Source organism: Leopardus geoffroyi, chromosome A1, assembly GCF_018350155.1.
Source record: "Leopardus geoffroyi isolate Oge1 chromosome A1, O.geoffroyi_Oge1_pat1.0, whole genome shotgun sequence".
NCBI classification, from domain to species: domain Eukaryota; kingdom Metazoa; phylum Chordata; class Mammalia; order Carnivora; family Felidae; genus Leopardus; species Leopardus geoffroyi.
This window is the reverse complement of record NC_059326.1, coordinates 149,990,226-150,004,565: the sequence shown is the minus strand read 5'-3', so window position 1 is coordinate 150,004,565 and position 14,340 is coordinate 149,990,226. Positions and strand designations below refer to the sequence as shown.

General features: G+C 35.0%; 1 protein-coding gene across 2 annotated transcripts in view; it reads right to left on the bottom strand.

Annotated features, from left to right (window-relative positions):
• Positions 1-14,340, bottom strand: part of RASA1 (RAS p21 protein activator 1) — a 114,287-nt gene that overhangs the window by 12,695 nt on the left and 87,252 nt on the right. For both annotated transcript variants that reach the window (XM_045497319.1, XM_045497327.1), the window contains exons 12-18: positions 7,935-8,022; positions 5,908-5,985; positions 3,925-4,082; positions 3,333-3,409; positions 1,824-1,996; positions 1,346-1,505; positions 120-262 (exon numbers count right to left, since the gene is read on the bottom strand). In XM_045497319.1, coding sequence (XP_045353275.1) covers positions 120-262; positions 1,346-1,505; positions 1,824-1,996; positions 3,333-3,409; positions 3,925-4,082; positions 5,908-5,985; positions 7,935-8,022 — 877 coding nt within the window. The remainder of the gene's footprint in view (positions 1-119; positions 263-1,345; positions 1,506-1,823; positions 1,997-3,332; positions 3,410-3,924; positions 4,083-5,907; positions 5,986-7,934; positions 8,023-14,340) is intronic.

Below are 14,340 nucleotides of genomic sequence, written 5' to 3'. Positions count from 1 at the left end.
TAAGTGCTCTGATGAATAATTTTAGAAGCTAGTATATTTGCCTTAAAACATAATTAGCTATAAAGCATTACCTATTAAAATACACCCTTTACTTAAATACTTAAACATGAAATTCGTACCTCGCAAGACTGCTTGCTTTCCATGATCTTTAAAATTGAGTCTTTCAAAGCATGATGAACAAACTGTGTAGCAGTGGCTTTCATATACTGCTCCATCAAGGTGCTCGCAAGTGTTGTGGCTCGAAATAGAGTAGTGGCTTCATCTACACAAGTATTTATTTTAAAAGATTATTTGTAAAGGACTGTACTAATGTGAACGAGACTGGAAATTAACTTCATTTTTAAATACCTCATTTGTATGCAGCATTGAAGTACTGATTATAATAACAACCTATATTTCTAAAACTTAACTCTTCAAAGGACTTTACTACTTCATTAGATCATCAACAGAAGGTGTTGACACTGCCATATTCATAAGAGGAAAAAAAAGGCTTAAAATGATTCTATGACCTGTAAGACCAAAGAGCCAGTGAGTGACAAAACAATCGGAATTCAGCTTTGCTGTCCACTGAGCCCATGCTTTGAAAACTCTGAGTTGATTTCCAAATCAGAATATAATTATGTGGTATAAACAACTAGACCTATCATTTGGATCATTCTGTAGTGTGTAAAAACACCAAGTCTCTATCATATATACCTGAAACTAAGAAGATATTCTATGTCAATTATACTTTCATTTTTTTTAATGGAGAAAATGAAATCCACCCCCCCCCACAAAATCCCAGTATAAGTCATTAGCCTAAAGTATGGCTATTGATGACCTAAAAAACACAAACACTGCCAAAAATGACAATCTCAGTGTAACATATGGACCATCACTTTATCCTTCCTGACAAATCTGTATGTTTTTACATATTCTATGATTAGGAGGAAATAGTTCTAGTTTCTACATTTTATTGGGGAACCTAGAAGCAAGCACCGTTACTGAGCCAAAGTGCTAGTTGGAAAGGGGTTAATTGTGACAAATATGTAAGCTGTTACAAAGCACTGTGGATCCAGCTGCATTGCTACAAATAAAATGCAACCATCACTCAACTTTTGTGCAATGGATTAGTAAGTCAAATATAAACAAGAGAACATGGTAAGTCTACCAAACTGTTCTTAAAATCAAGTACCATGTGCCATGATTAGGGACAAAAAGTCACTTTCTTATGGCTTCTAATAGTTCACCATGACAGAAACTTGTTTGAAATACTAACTGCTCCCCACAGCCAAATGTTAGCCAGCCCAAGAATTTTAAAGATGATGTCATTTTAAAGTATCACACCAAAACGTCCATACTTTACCTTCCATGCTTATTTCTCTGTCATTTAGTGTACATAACAACAATGATTCAAGCTTTTCATGAAGAAAAATCCTCAGTAGGATGCTAGCCAGTAGTGTTCGGTCCTGTCCACATACATGTGATAAAGCATAGACTACATGAAGCTCCTTTTGCAGGATAAGCTAAAAAGGACATCAAGAAAGATTGTTGAAAGTATGCGGCATTAAACTCTCAATGAGACTAACAGGAATTGTGTTATGTTCTTCTATTCAGAAATCTGTTCTATTGAAAACATCTGTTAAAACTAGAATGCGTTTATCGCCTACATATCTATACTCTCTTAAGACCAACATCTTCCTAGCACAAGGCTTTTCAACCTTCTGTGCCCATCACTGTGCATTAAGCTATACCATTACTATATTTAATGGATCTTTTATTTAAATGTTAAATATTTCTGTTAATTCCATCAAAAATAATTAGACTGGTAAATAACTTAATACCTCTTTAAATTCACTGTACTCTTCTTCTGGCATGATTTTTTCCATAGAATATCGTGCTCGGACACGCAGGGATCCTGGTTCAATACCTTTTAATGGTATATGGGAGCTCAGCAAAAACCATTCATCTGTGGCATGCCCTTTCTGTAACCGGCTCAACTGGCAGCGCATAAATACTTTGATAGAAAAACATCAAATGATTACCATCTAAAAAGATGACACTATAATTAGTCATACAAGTAAATTTTCCTGACATTTTGTTTTCTCTATAGTGTTAGATGCTTTAAAGGACTCTTCAGTGGTAACACAAAACCAAGAGTTGACACGTCATATACTTCATTCACTTACTGAATGCCTACTGTGTGCCAGACTATGGTGCGCAGGGACATGGGACACAGACATGATTAAGACATGGTCTCTGACTTGCATTGGAGGTCACCGTCTAGCCAAGAAGGCAAGAAATCAATTATGGTTCCATGTGGGAAGTGCTGTAACAGTGCTTAATGCTACCGAAGCACAGAGAAATAATACATAATTCAGCCAGTGGAGGTTAAAAATCCATTCCAAACAGGGAACCCCTAAAGCTAATGTGTAACAGGATGTGGAAGTGTAGCTAAAGAGAAAGGCAGAGAAAAAGAAAAAGAGAGCGCAGTTCAAACAGAAGTTACAGCGGGGACATTTAAAATCCATGGATTACTTAAGAACTATTAAGAAGGCTGGCATACCTAGAGAGGACATACCACAGATACACTATGAAAGCAATGGGAGGAGTGAGTGAGGAAAGGGCTTTTCTTCTCTGTTTACCAGGGGTTTGGATTTTATGTTTGAGGTAATGGGAAACCACTAAAAAAATGTTAACCATTTAAATAGTGCAGAAATTACAGAATAACTATTTTACAGAGAAAAATTCAGGCTTTGATCTGTTAATGCCTATCATTTCTTTCCCTACGCCTGACTTTTAAGAAGGTATTAGCCTAATTCACTCTGGTGTGAACTGTTAAATCCCACTGCCACCTGCTTCAGCAGAGGCTGGGCAAAGGTGTGCTACCAAGAACAAGCACTGAGAAGGTTCGTCAGAAATGAATAAATAGTAGACTAATTTAAAGAAAAAAAATTAATAGAGTGCTTTTATTCACTTACATCAAACTATATGGAAAGAGGAAAAACCTAAACAGTAGAAAGAAGGGATAGTGGAAGCACCAGAGAAAGAGGGCCGCTCTCACTGTCCTCTCATTTTTCCCATCTGCTGGGGAGAGGAAGATGAGAGAGATGATACAGAGTTTAGTAACAAGGACTTAAGTTTACAGTAGGTACAATTTAGCGATTTTGGCCTTTTTTTTCTTAAACGTTTTCTCAACAATCAAAGCTTTTTAGAAGTACAAAAAGAAACTATGTTATTAAATTATGCCATTTGCTCTTTTGTAAATCTCCGTTTTAGACTACATTTCATATAAATTTAAAAAGTATGTAAAACGTGTTTTACTTCAGTAAGAAATTTCTGTATCAACTTACAGATATCAGGATCTTTGCTTTTCTTTGTTTTGTTACTAAGAGTTATTTCAAATCTGTTAATGTCAGGAGGAAGATCACTAAAGGAGCAAAAAGAAAAAGAATTAACAAAATATCCTGGCATCAAACTATCTAATTCTTTTATTTCTAGTTTCAGGTAAGTTCTTTATATCTGCTACTAAAAAGTTTGAACATGCTGGATTTAAAAATGGACACAAAACATGTTATTATCTGTAAGACAGGAATGCAGACAAGCAAATCATTCCTACTATCTTTAACCTCAAGTAAATCCTGGAAACCCTTGTAAACATTTTCTGTGTGTGTGTTACTAAATGATTTTGTACTTGTCAGTAACACTAATTCACATTAGTAACTAGGTGAAAAACCAAGGACACAGCACTTCACTAATCAAAAGTGACCAAATATAGCAGGGAAAAAAAAAAGTATGTACTATTAAAACGCCTGGACTGGTACCTTGTTCTGACCATTGAGATACAGAGATGATGGGGGGGGGGGGGGGGGGGGAAGGGACCACGAAAGAAAATGCAACAGGATAAAATAAAATGATTTAATGTAATAATAAAATAAGACTTACTCAAAGACAAACTCTTCTGACCATACCGGGTTTTGCCCTTCCCTTGCATGAGTTTTTGCTACCTGGACACTGTTCAGGTAGATGTTACAATATGGATTTGTAAAATGTTTTACGGGGAGTTTATGGGCTTCTTCAATGTGTAAAACAAGACTGCTGACCTAAAGGAAACACAAAAGTTATTACCCCAGATTTCAAGACTTATGCATTAGGCTTCAAAAGCAATTAGTATAAAATAACAACCAACCAACCAAAAGGGACTTATTTTTCTCCTTTCTTTAGAAAATATGACCTGTAATTACATTTTCCTCCTGTGTGATATATAAAATACAACATTCAAGCATTTGAAATAATTCTTCTCACAAAAAGTGCAGTTTTATTTTACAAGTTAATCCTCCAATTATATTCTTGCAGTAATTTAATGAAATGCATCTTTTTTACTAAAAAACAGTGGTTCAGAGAAAATGAAACAGAGGATTTTTTATTAACGCAAGTTAACAATTGTCACCACCCAAATCAAAATCCTCCAAGTTAAAATAGAGCTCATTTGGAAGATTTATTTCTATATAAACCTCTACAGCTAGAAACTATTTTTATTTTTTAATTTTTTTTTTTAAGAGAGAGTGTGACAGGGGGAGGGGCAAAGAGAGAGGGAGACAGGATTCGATGTGGGGCTCGAACCCACCAACCATGAGATCATGACCTGAGCCAAAACCAACTGCTAGACATTTAACCGACCGAGCCACCAAGGCGCCCCAGAAAATATTTTTAATACACTGATTATGCCTTCTCGTTTTACAGAAAAATATACAAATCCAAAGAAACTAAGTTATTTGTCAGTTTTGGCCAAAACCTAGACCATTCGCTTTCTAATACCAGGCCCTCTTTCCCTCTGGCCATACACTACTTGTGTGGCATTGGACAAGTTGGCCTCACCTCCTCTATAATAACATTAGGATAAAGTCTACACTGCAAGTTGTTGTAAGCATTAGCAATAATATGTGTAAAAGTTCCAGCAGAGTACCTGCAAAAGGGCTCAAGAGATAAAAATGGTAACTTTATAGCTAAAGTTTCACACAAGACACAATATGCAAAAACTTAGTCTGATTTTTTAGAGCTTACAAAATGTTAAATTATGATTTGAGAACACATAACAATTATGTGTATAATTAAATGTCCTTGGAGAAAGGGTTATTAGACTTTTGATTACAGGAACTATAACTTACAGTCATCTAAATATTAACCATTTATTCACTTGAAATAGAGCAATATATTAAATTCTCAAAGAGTACTAGAAATTTCCATAAATAAAACAAATACTCTACTAAATGTTCCTCATAACTCCAAGAATGTTAAAATTACTTAACTTTTTCCAACTATCTAGGGATAGCTATTAAAAAAAAGATATGGAGGGTATAGAGTTGATTTTACATAACCTAGGAAGAAAGAGAAAGCCCAGCTTAACTCTATAAAATGATCACGTATGACATGTTAAGGTTCAAATAAGACAGGATACTAGTTATGTAATAGGTTTCAAAAGCAATTACTATAAAGTGAAAAACTGAAAAGTTTACTGGGATTAATGCTTAAAGTCAGATGATTTTTTTCAAAAAATACCTTTAGTTCTACCTTTTTAAAGCAGGCCAAAATAATTTTTTGAGGAAAAAAATAAAGTGCCCAACAGAATGGTTTTTGTTGTTGTTGGTTTAAGTAGAAGAAATAAAATCCTTGGTATGTATTCAAAAGATGGTATTATGGACTAAGTACCCACTTAGGTATATCAAGAATATTCTCATAAATAACTATTTCTCCTACTACTGAAGCAAGCAGAAGCATGGTTTTAAAATTCCTGGAAAGACAAACTTCTCTTCAGAATTCAAAAGTGTTTGTAATGTTGCCCAAAACAGTTCAGCTAGAAATAAAAATGAAGAGCAAAGTAACAAAGCAAAATGTGACAACCTCAAATCAAAGAAAATTAAGTTTCACCTGACGCAGGCGTTTATTAGATGTCCCTGGACTACTTTTCCGTAAACTGCAGAATGCCTGCAGACCTTTCATCCAATCCTACAAAAAAAATGACAGCATTTCAAAGAAATATACTATACTTTATTCAGTTTCTGATCATTTTTTTTTCCAAATTCAAGAGTTATTTCCTATTCCAGACTGCCATTTCTACGCTCAACAGTATGTTCCACTTTAATACATTTGTGGCCCCATAAAGTTAAAACAATGACCAAAACTATTATAATAATTCTTAAAACTGTATTTCTGTAGAATCCCTAAATTAATGTTAAGTACACCATGAGTGACCATTAATTAGTCCCAAGCTAAAATTATATATGGTCATTAAGCAGTCATGTTTTGTGAAAGGAGGGCTGAGTACCAAACCAATTGACCGTGTTTTGACTGGTTTGATGACGAGTACTCTAATCTTACCTTACACCAGGATATAGGTAGAAACGTGTAAGGGTATCTGGGTTATTGATAAGTTTTTCAAATGGAACATTAAAAAAAAAATTTCAGGCTAATATTCCAATTAAATTGAAGCCATTTATTTTTACATGTTTATCTAGTGGTCTGGAGAAAGGAGAGAATCATCTTAGGTTTATCAAAAGTCTAAATGCTTCACGTTGGCTTACATATTTCCACAAAGTCTCCTGTACTACTGCTTTATTCAGTTTTCTCTCTAGCTTGTTGGCTATTTCAATCAGTCTGAACTCTGTAAATGTTTAGAGAACATCTTTATAGAACAAATTAAGACCAAATCAATTACCATAGCTTCAGAAATAGAAGAGTAACCACAGATCCCACAGGCCACCAAAGTAACAGAAACTGGAAATACCAGTAGTATTTTTGGACTTTAAGTGGTATACAGAAATAAAGAAGATGAAGTGTATATATAAGTACAAAAAGAAGATGTTCTATTTATACTGAAATGTCATGGAGTATAATAACACATTTTTATTTAGAAAGAGGGATCATAGTGAAATAATTGGAAGGCTGGATAATGAAGTTTAAATTTCTTTGCTAAGTCAATTTCTAGCATTAAAAAAATATATATCTAAGTTACCGAAATGTTTTGAACTCTACTTTTTGCATCTAAATATTAGGAATAGTACCCACAAAACAAGCTTTTTTCTGTGCTATATGTTAATATTTATTTGAACTATTTTGGAAAGATTTGAAACATGACATTCAATTATGAGCCATAAAACATAATGTGGCTCATTCATCAAGTTTATTCTAGAGTCTGAGATAATTTCATAATTTACAAATCAGGCACACATGCCCGGATCCAGTTTAAAGAGCTTCTGCCTCATATCTAGAGTTGGCAAGTTATCTTCTATTTACAACAAAGTTGTTTTCTTTGACCTCTTAACCACCTTCTAATTCCTTCCATAGACTATAAGCAGAACAAATATCACCATATTTGTACAATATACCAGTAAACGCCCCTCAAACATTATGGCTCAAAGAAATCAAAGTGTCTTCACAACACGGCTTAAAATTTAATAAAAGTTTTAAGAAGGGCATTGCATATGGATCAATGCCCAGTGCTGAAAGTAGACATTACATGCAGAGTAGGAGAAAACAGAAAATTCCTAAAATACTTTTCTTTTTGATGACTGAACTTCTATCTTTAGGAATGGACTAGTGAAGAATAACAGTGCCTGTTAGCAAAACTAACTGGCTTACTTTTCAGTTGTACTGAGAATGTCTATAACCTTTCTGCAGAGAGGATTTTAAATGAGCATTTTCAGCTGGACTCAACATCACAGAGTATTTAAAGGTCAATTTAAAATGAGGTTTTCATTCCTAATAGCCCTTCACTGCGGTTTTCTACATTTCTTTCAAAAAAAATTTTACACATCAAAGTTCTCATCCCTTGAAATAAAAAGATTTCAGTATTCCTTTTTATGTCTTTATCATAAATAATAGTTTTCTATTCTAGTTCAAAAGAAAACATGAGCTAAATAAAAGTTTGCAGTAGTTGAAAAAAACAATGAACTTACCTCTGCTTGTTCTGGAGTTTCTCCTGCAAAGTAAAAAATGTAATGTTCTTCACTAAAGTGCTGAACCACTATCTGAAAACAGTTTGGCCTTTAAAATACAAACAGAAAAGTTATTAGGAAGCTTAATAAAAAGCATTAAAACACACCAACTTAAAAAAAAATCAGAACATATAATTATATAATGTCTATCAATTAACATAATTCTTAATTTTGAGAACTACTCCATTGTACCAGATCATTCCTGGGGGAAAAAAAAATGCCAGCTGCATTTATTTTAGACAACTTTTTGTCCGCACTGCTGAAATTTTATGAATCCTTCAAAGTTTCAAAATGTTTTATGCTAGAATTGTCCATCTAAATATTTTTTAAAGCAAAATGTTACTAAATTCACCACTTCAGAATGATATATAATATACATTTAGATGTGCTGGAAAGACTAGACATGTTCTTAGACCAAAAATGTTCTTAATGGTTATCTCTCAATGGATTGTGGGTAATTTTTTAAAATCTATTTTTATGTATTTAAAAAACATTTTTTTTTACTACTGAACATCTATCCTCATCTGTTAAAATGGAAACATCATCTGCTCACACATATGCTTGTTCTGATGATTAAGTAACCCAATGGCGATACACAGTATATGTTAGTTCTTGTCCTCCAATAGCACACACCATTACTAGCATTCATTTGACAGGGAAGTACATTAGATAGTACTTTGTATCTTTTTTGAAGATGGACTGGCTTTCCAACTAGACTTGAAAATGATCATAAAATGTTTTTTAAGGACCTTCATGTGTTTGAAACTCAATAAATGTTATTTCTAGTTGCCTTCACCAAAGATTATATCTTTTAATGTTAGGAGGCCATAGCAAAATACCCCAAGTACAAGCTCACACATTTATTAAAGGTAAAAATCATCCTTTCATGTTTTGAGAAGGCTATAAAAGAATAGAAAATACCAATTAGAAACTTCAGGATCCGAAAGCATCTTGAATCAGTCTGACCTTCCTGGCTTCATAAATTATAAACAAAACAAAAAACAACGTTTGAAATCACTAGAGAACAACGAAAGCAGCTAAGACTTGAGAGGCCAAGATCACAGTGAGATGAGCCTGCCTTTCTCCACAGCTTTTCCTTTCAAGGTGGTGCCAGTTTCTAACTGTGTAGGGCAAGAAGCTGAAACGCTAAGCAGAAAGCCGCATCTGAGAGGCTCAAAAGCCAAACCAGCACATTGAACAGTTTCATATTGCTAAGAGACAAATGACCTTGGGGCCTTTAAAAGAAAAGGCTTTGAGATAAGACGCCTACAGGGCCATGCCTTGAGAATAAGGGTAAACCAGAAATAGAATGGCCTTCACTAACACATCCATTATACCTCCAATTGATCCCTGAGGGGACTCATCTGGCAGAAGAACAATCCTTTCTGGAGGCAATAACATTATCCATAGCTTCTACAGTTTTTCATACAGAATTGTCCACCATTTAGTCAAACATAAGTAGACATCCCAGGAATCATGATCAAATGACTGAAAAGCCAAAAAACAAAAACAAACAAACAAACAAAAAAAACAAAAAACAAAACAAAACAAAAACAAAGTGGAAAGACCTACATATAATCCAGATGCTGTTTGATACAACTTTCAAATAGCTGTAATAAAAAGGTATAAGAAAACAGGTAACAAAATAGACAATTTTGCCAGATAACTACATCCATAAAAGAATCAAATGGAAATTCTAAATTGAAAAATGTAATTAATAAAATTAAGACCTCAAGAAATGTATTCAATTACAGAAGAACAGATTAGTGAATTGAAAGTCAAGTAAGAATACCCAGCCTGAGGCACATAAAGGAAAATAATATGAAAAACGTGGAAAACTATGTCATAGACACATGGGACATAAAGATGTAACATGTAACTTGAATCACACAGAGCAGATGCACAAGAATGTGGCGGAAGAACTCTTTAAAGAGATTATAACCAAGAATTTTCTGAAACTGGCAAAAGACATCAGTGTCAAACTGAAGAAGCTCTGCTAACATTAGGGTAAAGTGTTTGTTTGTTTTTTAATTACCGGAGGCACGTTACATTGTTTAGCTACTAAAAATCTAAAGAAAAATCTCAAAGCAACCAGAAAAAGATAAAATGTAGTACACCTCAAAGAGAAAAAAAAAAAAAAATCGATTATTTCTAAGAGACAATCAGAATCAGAAACAGAAGAAAATGCTGGAAGGCAGAAAAACATCTTTAAAATACTGAAAAAAATGTCAACTTAAAATTTAATATCCACTAAAAGCATTGTTCCTAAATGAAGATAAACAGTAAATACTGCCACAAAGAAAGATTAAGCCTATCAAAAGATAAAAAGTATAAAACATTCCCACATAAATATTCATTACAATAACTCAGTCACTGAAATGTTTTTCAACTTGCCCTGCTGGAATGATTATATTTAAAGTAAAACCATTTAAAAGTGAGAAGTTTAATATAAAGAAATAGAATGCTTAGAGACCTCTTAATATTGAAAATGATCTGGAAAAACCACATAGCTGTGCAGCTAAAGCAGTTTAGGAAAACATGCACGGTTCACCTCTACTACAGGGGCTGTCGTTAACTTTCACATTCCATTCCACGCACAAGCCACAGGTCAGTGTACAGGCTTCTAGCCATACCCAGAGCAAGAAACGTTCAGTGTCAGCCATGTATTTTAAAGAAAAAAATTGCTGCATTCATCCACAATTTCCCCTTTTGTACTATCAGATTTGCATTCCAGGATACAAAATCTGGTATCAACCTCTTTTTCACTAGTCCTACTATCTGGTAGAAGTGTCTGTTCATTTCCTTGATATTGCTGATGCTCTTTTTCTTGGCATCCATTCTTTCTTGGTGCTACCCAACTATTTCACAGTAAGGCCCCCCAAAATAAAGTTGATGATGGTAAGCTGGCATACTTTGAAAAAAACTCAGGGGCACCTGGGTGGCTCAGTCGGTTAAGTGTCCGACATCGGCTCAGGTCATGATCTCACAGTTCCTGAGTTCAAGCCCCATGTAGGGTTCTGTGCTGACGGCTCGGAGCCTGGAGCCTGCTTCAGATTCTGTGTCTCCCTCTCTCTCTCTGCCCCTCCCCTGCTCATGCTCTATCTCTGTCTCTCAAAAATAAACAAACATTAAAAAAAAATTTTTTTTAAACTCAGTTCTTTAAAATAAAAGACGTACCTAAGTTCCCATGAACATAACTTTTTCATACCACGTTTAGACTTGGTCTCATTAAATACAACAACTTCAAATTCTTAAAAGCCACCTTCGCCAAGAAACTTTGTACAAGAAGCAAGCTGTGATCTTGCAGCAAATTGAAAATGTGTATTTACTGCTCTTCTACTACCTGAAACTCCTTTCTTAATATTAACCGTAACAGGAATAATTCAGTCTCTTTAAACTCTAGCAGTCATTCCTTTAATTGGCAAATGTAATGTTAACCTTTCTTTTTGATACTGTAAACTGATTTTCAGTCCACTTGCGCCTGTTCATAGAAAGTACGTCAAAATAATGGTACAGCTTTTCCCCAAATTTACACAGATCTAGCTTTCTTTGTCTTAGTAATTCTTTAAGGTTATTACTGAAATTATACATATCAATAGGGAGTCATTTTTAACCTCATTTTTCCAAAGTTGAATTTCTGCTTTGAATCCATAAGCTATCAGAACATATTAATATACTTTTGTGTTCTACTTCTAATTTTGAGGAAGTTTATCCATTCTTCAACTAATCTGTAAAGTGGGAATCATTCACCAAGAAGATTTTTCTCATAGATCATAACACTTCAGCAAAACTCTTCTGCTGGATGACTTACAGACTCTGGTCTCAAACAGCAGAGTGGTATTCTGATCCTCTTTCCTCCCATAAAGCTGAAAACATGTGCAGCTGAAGCAGCTTGGATTTTATACGACTCCATTTTATAATATTTAGCGTGGAATTCAGGTCCAAAGACAGACTTTTACTATAAGAGCCTCTCTGTATTGCTTATTTTCCAGAATGAGTTTTTGACGTAAAAATCTTTAAATGTTCCTATCATGAAGCTTCATCACCGATCATAAACTTAAATACTATTTCTGCAAGATCTTCTTGCAGAAGATATAAATTAATTTACTGTTTTAAATACTTTATCCTCAGCAATTTCTTTGGTAATCCTTTGAGTAGCCAACAATGTACTTCCAAGTATTTCTCTAATGTTTGCAGATTCATCAGTGTGTAGTGAAAATGTCACCTCTGGATCTGTATACAGCCTCTATCATTTGATACACCCACCAATGCATTTACTGATAATACTATCTGAACACAATCAAATACTATTTGAAAATGGTATCTCTTCTAGTTCTTTTGCTTTTTGGCTTCAAACATAAAATTGCCAATTTCCATGCACACTGATTCAACAAGCAAATACTCCAACTCTGTGTGAAGCATTCTGGCTTTAGCTTTGGCTATTAATTGCAAGAGTTCCCAGAAAACTTCCCAAATAAAATGTTACCATAGGAACAGATCTATGGAGGGGAGGGGATTGGGAGGGGAAATAGAGGGGGGGGAAGCTTTTATTTAGTAGTAAATGCAAAATATTTAGGCTGAGGATGAGAAGCTGTATTGGCTTTAGTTATCCCAATACATTTTTTAAAGTTTATTTTGAGAGAGAGAGAGAGAGAGAGAGAGCGAGCATGCACACAGTGGAGGAGGGGCAGAGAGAGAGAGAGAGAGAGAGAGAGAGAGAGAGAGAGAGAGAGAATCCCAAGTAGGCTCCGTGCTGTCAGCACAAAGCCTGATGTGGGGCTGGAACTCATGAACTGTGAGATCATGACCTGAGCTGAAAATGAGTTGGACACTTAACCAAATGAGCCACCCAGGCGCCTCTGACCTCAATACATTTCTTAAAAGCCCTAATTAATAGGCTGCATTTTTAAAAATTAAGGCTACTGTTTTTATCTTGTGGATTTAATGACTTTCCAGCTGTAATCACCAAAATGCCCTTTATGGTGGGAAAATAACTGTCTATACATTAAAGCCAATCATAAAGAACAATGAAAAAAATATCTCATTTTTTTTAAAACTTCCTTATATATTTTACAGTAAATTCAAGGTTAACTTCTGTGTTAACAGAAAAAAAGTGTAAATGTAAAATAAAAAATGAAACTAAGTTTTACCACTGACACAAAAAGTAACTTCAATGATGATCAACAACAACAAAAAAACGAATAAAATAAGGGGCGCCTGGGTGGCTCAGGTGGTTAAGCGTCCGACTTCGGCTCAGGTCACGATCTCATGGTCCGTGAGTTCAAGCCCCGCGTCGGGCTCTGTGCTAACAGTTCAGATCCTGGAGCCTGCTTCAGATTCTGTCTCCTCCCCTCTCTCTCTCTCTGCCCCTCCCCACCTCATGCTCTGTCTCAAAAATGAATAAATGTTAAAAAAATTAAGAAAAAAACGAATAAAATAACATTCAGAGTAAATGGGTGATTTAAGCAAAAACTCAGAGGAAAGTATCCAAGTGTGTGCCACTGCAGAGAGCTTTTCGGTCCACAAGTGTTATGTGCCAGTTCTTTTGCCAAAATAAAATAATGAGTTAAAACAGTTTATAAAAGAAGTCATAATTTCAAATTGTATAGATTTTGAGATACAAAACATTTAATATTTTTATTATGGTAACATTTTACAACCACCAGTATCTCAACCAATTTGCAGCACGCTAGTTGGGAAGCTCTGATCTAACTGTCTAAATGAATTTATACCCATCTTCTAATATGCGGCTTAAGAGCCACCTATTTCATATTACTTATTTCAATAAGCTTGTCCTCAAAATCTCTTCCCTGTGGGAACTATTCACAGCACTAATAGGGAACAGTGACTGGTAGTGAATAGTGTGACTGTCTCCCCAACATGCATTTCCCTCTCCCACAGAGAATACATAGCAGCCTCACTATTTGGATGTGATCATCTTCAGCAACAGGACTTGGGCACCCGATGGCCCCTGTTTATGAAGGTAATCCCACTCCAGACTGATTGAGAGGTGGCTCAATAGAGCATTCTCAGGATTTTCAATCATTACTGGAGGGAATGCTTACTTTTCCTTTGTCTGGGTACCATATGCCACTCTGCTACCATGTTTTGTGACAAAGAATTCAGCACACACAAAGGCAAGCAGAGGGGAAAGCTGAACAGAAAAAGAGCCAGAAGTCTGATCTAACCACACCTGAAGGCCAAGATTCCATACTGTTGGGGGGGGGGGGGGGGGGGGGGGGAGTGATCTTAGGAAATCCTATCTTACCCAAAAGATTATTGTTTGTTTTTTTGCAATAGCTGTTTTTATGAAATATTAGGAATTAAAAAAAAAATGTGGGAGGAGTTATCAAAGTCCAAAGGATTC